Source organism: Poromitra crassiceps (assembly GCF_964638095.1).
Source record: "Poromitra crassiceps genome assembly, chromosome: 1".
Classification (NCBI taxonomy): domain Eukaryota; kingdom Metazoa; phylum Chordata; class Actinopteri; order Beryciformes; family Melamphaidae; genus Poromitra; species Poromitra crassiceps.
The window spans coordinates 72969962-72979821 of record NC_139623.1 but is presented as its reverse complement, the minus strand read 5'-3'; the positions used below and the strand labels follow the sequence as shown (position 1 = coordinate 72979821).

The 9860-nt window shown below is 44.5% G+C and overlaps 1 protein-coding gene across 1 annotated transcript in view; it reads left to right on the top strand.

The window, feature by feature from the left end:
* Nucleotides 1–22: 22 nt before the first annotated feature.
* Nucleotides 23–9860, top strand: part of htatsf1 (HIV-1 Tat specific factor 1) — a gene marked incomplete at its 5' end in the record, with an annotated part of 23889 nt that continues 14051 nt past the window's right edge. Inside the window, 3 exons of the mRNA XM_083642138.1 lie at nt 23–151; nt 2820–2984; nt 9098–9335. Coding sequence (XP_083498264.1) covers nt 23–151; nt 2820–2984; nt 9098–9335 — 532 coding nt within the window. The remainder of the gene's footprint in view (nt 152–2819; nt 2985–9097; nt 9336–9860) is intronic.

Sequence of the window (9860 nt, the reverse complement as noted above, 5' to 3'; positions counted from 1 at the left end):
TGTAAGTCCATAGTCTCTGCATATGTCAACCATTACGGTAAAAACGTGTTGCAAATCGAGCGCACCATTTCTTCCATGTGTCTTGTGTCAAGCTGCGCATGCGCGTCTCGGCGGATCATCTTGTTCATTCAAGTGTCGTCGCGGAATAAAGGTAGCCCTGATGTTAGCTAGCGTGCAATATTTCGTTTATATAAAGTGCTACTTTAAAAATCACTACAGGCTTAAAAACGCAAAGGCTCGTGTTGATCTGTGGTTTAGACTCCAGGCGCAATTAGACAGTTTCGCTACCCTTAGTAACTGCATGTTTTTAGGTTGCCGCAGCGCTAGCTAATGCTAATGCTCGCTAGGTTGGCTAAAACTCAATTAACAATAACGTGTATACTACATTGATTAGCGTTAGTTAATTTAGTTACTATGTTCATCAACTCATGGCGTGATGTGAATTGCATGACCTTTCAACCTGGATGAAACCGCTATCTGACTTATTTACTAAAAGTCCAATAGCTAAACGTTGGCTCTTTTACCCCGCTAGTCGGGCGCTTCTCGCTCATACTGAACATTCGCCCGGCGAACGTCAACGCATTTCCCATCAAACAATCGTGCCGCTCACGTCTAGGTATAAAAACGAACCCTTACCTGAGCCAAAAATGTGAAGTGAAGACGCTATCCGATGGCCAACATCCTCTCCTTTTAAATACATATAGTTGCCTCTTCCAAATTGTTGCATAAAATCCACTTTTCTGCCTTTGAAAAACCGAAAATCATTCATCTGGAGCAACCCGGAACTACGACTCACTGTTGTTTACTCACCGTTTACTCACTAATGCCCCCCACACTTCCGGAATGGTATTGCACCTACATTTTCGGTTTTTCAAAGACAGAAAAGTGGATTTTATGCAACAATTGGGAAGAGGCAACTATATATATTTAAAAGAAGAGGATAGCGGGGTAAGTTGGCTCAAGCTGTCAGTTAAAGCTGCCTTGTGTGTGTTTCACCCATTCAACACCGCGTCCACATCTACTCTAGATGCTTGAGGTCTGGCCAGGCACCTAACCAGTTGCACACCAACGCAACATATTTGTACATTACACACTAACAACGTCATATTGTTGTCTTTTTTCACAATTCAATTTGTCCATCCATAATAACGTATACATTTTAAAGCACAGACAAGAGGTTCCTGTTGAGCTTCCTTTCCACCCTCTGAACATATGTTACCCAAACGATATCTGCCAACCAGCAAGCAAGTAGAGTAGACTATGTTGTTAATTAGTTTATAATCTATTCTGACGGATATATTGCATATGAGTCATGATTTTAGTGGGAATGCAAATTTTTGCATTTCATTTTCACTGAGAAAAATAGAAAAATGTGATGATTTTTTTTACTGGGGTCTGTACCAAACAAGCATGTTCCTGATTTGTAGGCCGGGGCATCACTGTAGCACCACAATGCTTCATTTAATGGTATCTTGTGTTGTGACACATTTGACCTTAACACATTCACTGCCAGACGTTTTTTTTTTACTGTAGTTAGCTTCTGCCAGAGGGTTTTTTTGAGGATTCTGGCTCATCTTTCAAGACCCGAGGATTCTTTTCTGCTAAGATTTTGTGAACACACAATATCTCAAAAGAACTAATAGAATGTGTGCTTTCTCTGTCTAAAAGAGTTAGTTTGTAGAGTTAGTTATGTAAGCATTAGCAGTTGAATACAGCATGGTTTTAGCGTCAGAAAAAATATTCAGAGATAAACGGCTTTTTGTGAAATTCGATAGAACAGTCACTTTAACCATTCATTTTTGGCTCTCTCTCTCTCCCTCCCCCTCTCGCTCTCTCTCTCTCTCCCTCCCTCTCGCTCTCCCTCTCTCTCTCTCTCCCTCCCTCTCGCTCTCCCTCCCTCTCTCTCTCTCTCCCTCCCTCTCGGGAGGGAGACGCACTAGGTTTAATCCTAGTGAGAGGGGGAGAGGGAGAGAGAGAGGGAGGGAGGGAGAGAGAGAGAGCGAGAGAGAGAGAGCGAGAGGGAGAGTTGCTTCAACTCCTCCCTCCGTGGGCGTTCTTCTTGGCTGCAGCGGCCGTCACAAGCTTGTCACCAGCCTCAGTGCTTTGCTGCTGTCCTGTGCCTGTCTGCACGGCCGCTGTTTGAGGAAGTCGGGATGGACTCGCTCGCTTCTTGGAGTTTTGGTTGAGAGAAGCTTTTGCGATTCTGGTCATATTTATGCTGCGTGTTTCAAAGTGTGTTCCACGTGTAATCTATTATGTAAATTTGCAATCCCGCATCGCCAGCAATCAGCGCGAAAACGAAAGCGTTTTCCCCCATCCATTTTCATGAGAATGGCTGGGGTGAGAATGGCGTGACAAGTTAAAAAAATGCTTGCCTTCCTCTAGTCAGGAGAGCACTGTTGCCACTTAGTGGGTCGGTGGAATGGGTTGTAAACGTTCGGTGGCTCCAATAATTATATAAGAGATGTAAAAGGGTTAGATGCACATCCCACGGTCAAAAAAAAAAAAAACATTTTTTTGACGACTCAACTCGTCGTTGGCAGTGAACAGCTGGATTGTGTTTGACGACTCAACTCGTTCTTGGCAATTAACGTGTTAATAATTGCAGCAGCTCCTGCGATTTGGATATTGAACTTGGCCATATTGCGATTTCAATATTCGATTAATTGTGCAGCCCTATTGTGAACGCATTTTGTTGCACTTGTAGCAACTAATAGTAGCCTCCACTAAACGGTCTGCGGACACTAAATCAACACCACTGAAATGAAATGGGAATGGCATGCTAACTTGGGTCATTTTTCATTGTGTTATTGCTGCAGATGAGCGGCGCGTCTGATGGAAACAAGGAGTTTCTGGAGCAGCTGCGAATGCAGCAGCTGTACGATCAGCGGAAAGAGGACGGCTCTGACCCGTACTCCTACACCGACCCAGAGGATGGGACCGTGTATGACTGGGACCATGACAAGAAGGCCTGGTTCCCTAAAGTATGAACCTCTTTTACCTCTCAGCCTTGATGCTTAAATGTGTCTTGCCCTATTTCTGAAATGAAATTAGTTCCTCGTAGGGCTGTCCCAAATACCATATTTAGAGCGTTGATGCTTCGCGGAGATAAAATCGATCATAATCGAAGCTTCTACGCCGGTGTCATGCCGAGTTTTGCACCCCTGCCGCCAAATGCATCCCCACCTCACGGGAGCGTATTGTAATGATTTATATGGAAAGTTAACTGTTTACAAATGATATAATTGTGTGGGGTAGACGTGATCTCCAGGCCAGGGGGGTCTGTCCTGGCTCATGGAGACCGATTTTGATGCATAAAATCCGCATCGAGGTGACTTCCATTCTTGGGGCTCTCTTCTGGCTCATGGAGGCCGACTTTGGTGCTTAAAATCCAGCTACAGGTGACCTCGAGGCCTGGGGATCTCTCCTAGCTTTATGGAGGGGGAGGCAAGTCTCGGCGGTTTGTACCTGCCGAGACTTGCATCCCGGTTTTTAAGGTAAAACAGCCCCAAAATGTGGTGGGGATGCAATTCTCGGCGGGGGTGCAAAACTCGGCATGACACCTGTCTTTTTTGGGGGGGGGGGGGGGGGGTATTATTATTTGCCACGAAATATCGTGAATTTAACGTTATACTAACAAACACGTTCCACGTGTTGATAATCCTAATATGACGTGCTGTATGTACATCCATGTGATAGACGGATCCAACGTTCACGTTAGTATCTGTGACTGCTGCTAACTCATAACATTATAAACAAATGAAAGGACTTGAATTCACTTGACCACTGGGTTAGAAAAGAAGTGTACAAAGATTCATGTTTACAACAGCTCTGCAGACCACAGCTCACGTCAGGTGTGGCTACTGGCTGGCTGTTGGGTGCATTTGTTTGTTCTCACGGGGCGTGCCGGTGTGAGTTCCCCGTGTTAAAAACAGTGTTGGCCCCGAAGGACCCGCCCAGCCAGGAAACTAGAGACTGTCTCACAAAGCTACACGGCTACTGTACACCCCACGTTATATATTATGGAGAGAGAAAGAGAGAGGAGAGGAGGGGGGGGGAGAAACAATAACAACAAACCGTTGATTGCTGATTTGAGCGTTGATTACCATGGCAACGGACTGAAGCTTCGAAGTGTCGATTTTTTGGGGTCAGCCCTAGTTCCTCGTTAAATGCTACAGACTACTCAATGTACTGTGGCATTATTTCTGTCAACACCGACTATTTGGTTGTGACTAGGGATGTTAATGATTAACCGTTAGTCGATTAACTGCCGTTAAGAATGTAACCGGTTACAATTAATTCACTGTTTTGACCGACAACTCTAGGCTCTTTCACACCGGCCTTGAAAGCCGAAAAATGCACGGAAAATAGGATTAGCGCCTCCGATGTGAAAGTCGTGAACGCGCTTTGGTGGACAATTGTTTTACGCCTTTTGTCCCGCGACGGGAGGTAGTAACAGCGCCGGGTTACCTGGCAACCCGCCTCCACTTGAAAGGTCGTCGCAGCGAGCCGGAAAAGGTGCGAATGGTCTGCTCATTCATAAAAAAAATTACAGGGGAAATCACCTCATGTATCAAGAAAGTGCAGGAGTGAAAGTAAAAAAAGTAGCCTATACAATCAAGACTGCAGGGGCGCCAGGAGGAATGCTCCGTGCGGTTAGGCTTTATGCTCAAACGATGTTGACATTAGGCTACAATTAATGGATATAATAATAAGCTTCAGAGGGCTATAGCTGTCTGTGGCGAGTTGGTCTGAGGTTATTCCCTCTCGAAATCAGCTCTGTGCATTCCCTTACAAAAAATACTAATGTTAAGTAGTCATGTGCATTTATAGTAGGGATGGGCATTTCTAGCAAAAACACTATTCGAAATTCGCTGGCCAAATTCGAATTTAATTCGAAATTCGAAAATAAAAATAAAAATGTAAAAAAAATTAAAAATGTATTTTTTTTTTTTTTTTTTTTTTTGGTTTGTTTGTGAGTGAAATGTTGCATTGTCTCCCCTGATTCTAAGTCTACGGCTTTATTAATTAATATAAAAAGCTTCTGCTGTGGATTTTTAGCTCAAACAAGCATTGCACCACTGAAGTAAAGAACATGTTACATGACATTGACATTTTCGAAAATAAAAAACAGTTTTGACAATCATGAGTGGTTCATTAAATATTTAGTAGGCTCAGGTCTGAGTGCCAAAGGGGTGCCAAAGTCACCCCCTCTCCCTCTTCATGGGATTTCATCCGCCATTCATTTTTCCATAAACCTTGCTTAAAATGCTTATAAAAATTGTTTTACTTGCTCAAACCAAGCGATTTGACTATACTTAGAATCAGGGGAGACAATGCAACATTTCACTCAAAAAAAAAAAAAAAGTTTTTTTTTGTTTTTTTTTGTTTTTTTTCGAATTTCGAATTTCAATAATAAAAGTCGACCTTGATAATAACAACGATTATTCGAAAATTCGAAATTCGATGCCCATCGCTAATTTATAGCCTATACTATTCCCCCGACGAACGTTATGCAGACTGCAGCTGTTTGATATGCGGGCGGTCTGGAATCGTTCCAATTTTAGTAGGACACCATATCGATCTGCCCGCCCACCATGCGAGTGCACTATCCTCCCTGCTCAGCGGACTAGGAGGGAAGTCTTGTTGAATGAATTCGTTCATCATACAGTAGCCTAGGCTACACTAACCTATGAAAATATTCATTTGGGCTAGGAGGAGCAGGAAATCCCTCCGCTCGCCTTTCAATCCGGGAGCAGGGGATTTCACCTGAAAGTACACAGCAGCACGGTAATGTGGCCGTGCTGCTTGGCTCTGTGTGAAAGCAATTTCTGTGGCGAGGCGGCTGGCTTTACGGGACTCCTAAATAGGGATGGGTATCGTTAAGGAATTAACGATACTAGTACTCTTATCGATACTGCTTATCGATCCGGTACTTTAACGGTACTCTTATCGGTACTTTTTGTTATTTTTACGAGAAGAAAATCCCGAAACAAATGGGACTGGTTGTTGTCGGTTCTTTTTGTTATTTTTAAGAGGAGACGGGGGAAAAAAGAGACAAATTAACCTGGTCACAGTTAGGTGGCACTCATTTATCCTTTCTTCAGTCATTCTCCCACTAGCTGCCATGGTGAAGGGGTTTCTGCTTGGACCAGCAGTAGAGGGAGGTGGGGGTGGGAGTGGGCTGGCCTGGTTCATTGTAGCTGCAGGCTCAGCTTTAACAAAAAAAGTAGCAAAATCTTAATGGGTGCGTTTTTATTATTAATTTAAATATCCTAAAATATCCTTCTACCACACTGTGCCAATAGCAACATTCAGCTAGGGAAACTGAAAGCATCATAAAAATAAAGCAAGACAGTATCTGTCTGCTGTACTTCCCCCCAAATCACTAAATAAAAATCCCCCCCTGCTCTGAAAGTAGAATTTCTGAACGACAACTGAGATGATGACCGTCACCTGCCGATTTATATCAGACTGTATTTATGATGATGAACACACCCAAACAGTGGGGAAATGTTTACTACTCTCGTCTTAATCATTACCACGTTCACATAGTTACCTGATTAGGTAGACTGGGTAACGCAACCGTGGCATCATTGACAGGAGATGATGGAGGGCGAGCTAGCTTGTCAAAAACTGTGCATTTCTCCGTTTGAATGTGATGCACTTTGGTAAGTGTTTAGACAAATTGCTCGTGTTTCCACCTTTTACTAGCAAAGGTTTTATTGCACTTGTGACAACGTGAATTGTCACCATCGACTCGAGTGAAGTACAACCACACTTTAGAATCTGATCGCTTCGTTCTTTCAGCCATTCTTAACGTGTGCTCTGCTGCTCAGTTGCATGTGTGTGGTGGGTGCTCTCAGGCATGCCCCCAGCCCCTCCCGTCCCCTCTCTCAGTCCTACTCCTCTTGTCTTGGCTGGCAGTGCAGCAGCAGCTGTGTCTCTCTCGTCTGACGCAACGCGGAAAAGATTATCCCTTTTCTTGTTCGGAAATCGCAAAAAACACATAATAGGCCTGTCTTACGGAGTTGGTGAGATAAAATGTGCAAGATAACGTAACGTTTATTTAGCAATTATATAGCCTATAGGAAATCTATTTTCTTAATTTCTCCACTCCAGACAGTACCGATAAGAGAACCGTTAACGTGAAAGCTTATTGATCCTCCGGTATCCCGAAATCCGGCCCCGGGGCCCGTTTGGTACCGGGTCTCGGTACCCATCCCTACTCCTAAACGGCAATTTTTGCGCAATCTGTGTGTGAAAGAGCCTATTGTTACTTGTATCATCACTTCAGTATCCAGAGCTCACAATGTGTTAATTATACCAGTCCAGCAGAGGGCGTACCTCACGCAGCTAGCGCAACAGAAGGAGTGGTCACGTGAGAAGGTCGTCACACATGTCGTGTGTGGAAGTAGGAAGTGGATTGAGCAAACCCGCTTTGGCAAACCCCTCGTGCATGTATTCTGGTGTTGCAACCATGGAAGTGTCCTTTTAATTTGAATTGTCAAACAAATAAACAAAAACAAAAAAAAACAACTCAAAATTCAACTCCAGGGGCAATTTATGATTCCCCCGACGAGCATAGCTGAACCTCATGTTACGTTCCATTATCGCTGGCCGCTGATTTTGGACGCTGTCACTCATAAAAGTTATAAATATTAAATACTAGGCGATCAGAGCACGCATCGTGCGTACAGAGACAATAACACAGAAGCCTTGCTTTATGGTGGAAAAGGAGATGCTGCCATTAAGCGTGGTGGACGGCGAGGGATTTCATGAAGTTCATTGAACCAGGCTATTGCGTCCCTCCTTGTTGAAATGCAGTGTTGTGTATTCACCTTATGTTCAGACCTTACAGTGGGCCAAATTCATCCGGGTCCTTTTAACACTTCCGGTGGTCACGGCGCAAAATAAGAGAGTTGTTTTGGGAGCGGACAGTGAGGGGTAAAATAAAGAACGTAGCCTACTACTTTGAGCTGGTACACAGCAAGCAAGCGAGTATCCACTGTTAGCCAGGTCAGATAACGTTATCGTCGACAATGACGAGCACTTTCTTGTAAAACATACCTCGACTCCAACAAAGAAAGCTTCAGATAGTTTTCTCTCCTCCGAGTTGCGCTCGAGCCACTAACGTCAATAAGACCCGCAGACGTTAACGTAATTCCCTGGAATGCGAGACTTAACGAGCCAGTTACATGGCATTGCATTCTTAGACATTGCCGTTTGCTTTTATTTAGTATGTTACATACAATTGGCTAAATTATTAGTTAATTCAGAGTTAGATAATATTGGAGTAGCCAGCCATTTTATTTTATTTTATTTTTAGCCGGAAGTTTTGATACGGCCACACAACCGGGTCAAATGGGCGTGGCTACATAAGGTGAATAGGGCTGCCCTCGACCAAAGATTATCCTGGTCGACCAGAAATCGACCACAGCTCCGACCAATCGATTGGTCGAAACGGGGTCTAAAAATTTTTTTTTTTGCAGTGTACTTTTTTGTTTTAAGTTTTTTGCAGTGTACTTATTTGTTTTAAGTTTTTGCAGTGTACTTTTTAGCGTTGTAACGTTACCGGAATGGACAGACTGATCAGCGTGCCATGGAACACCTGGCCACCTGCTCAGTTCAGAGAAAGACTGTGCGACGGTTATGTAACATTGGCACACACACTCACAATAAGTGCTCCAGGCAGCACTTTTCCCATGCCAAAACACTAACGTCGTGTGAACAAGCCCCTACACAGAAGAGTACCCCTGCTCTGTCATTATTATCATTGTAATAGATATTCTTACAGGCATTATGGCTAATGCGAAATTAACTGCTAACTTGGGTTCTGCTTGTGTTGTGTTTCCACACGGACACACACTGAAGCTACATCATCATGAGCTACTGATCTAACAGAGCTGCCAAACACAGCAGCCGAGCTGCGGGCAAGGCCGAGCTGCGAATGCGAGCTGCAGGACGGGTGAGGCTAGGAATCGAGGTGCCTAGTTACTTAAAATGCCCATCCCTATGGTAGGTGTAGAGGTTGTGGTTATAGAGGGCGGTTTCCATGAAAATGAGTTGTGCTTTCTGTTTTGCTCCGTCTCTCCAGATAACGGAGGACTTCATTGCCGCCTACCAGGCCAACTACGGCTTCACTAAGGAAGGAGTTCCGGATCCGAATGCCTCTGAACAAGTGAGCAGCGCTGACCCGGCAGCCCCTGGCCCAAACGGCAAGGCCCCTGCAAACGAGGACCCAAAAGACGCCACGCAGACCCAGAACTCAAGTCAGGACCAGACTCAGGCTAAAGAAGCCAAGCAGAAAGGAGAGAAGAGGAAAGCAGAGCAAGGTATTGTGGTGTCCACCAACATGGATAGTTTAGAAAGCCACCCTGTTATCTTTCAAGGACCAGTGTAATCCCTAACACCAGTTGGAAAGGACAAATCGTCGCTGTCGTTCCAGGACCTCGAATCTCCAAAACAGCAACTTTTCAGGAAGTTAAAAAAACCTGTTTGCTCTTAAAATACTGAACCAAACGTCGTCAAAGTTGGCACATGTCTTAATTATAGTTAGTTTTCCGCTGAATGTGTCATTACTTTGTTAATATCTTACCTGGATAAGCTCAAATGATGTTGTTTATATTATCAGTCCGACTTGGAAGCACTCTCTCCCGGCCAGTCAGGCGGGAGAGAGTCGTATGCTCATGCACGAGCCCCAAGCTCCGGGCCGCGGGGGCGCGCGCAGCAGCAGCAGCCCTCCTCGCCTCTCATGGCCGAGGCGGGGGCTTTAGCATGGGGATGAGAACAGTCTGACATAACGTAGCATTAACGTTACTTTATTCTCGTCAGAAAACACTCCGATTTGCATGTTAAAA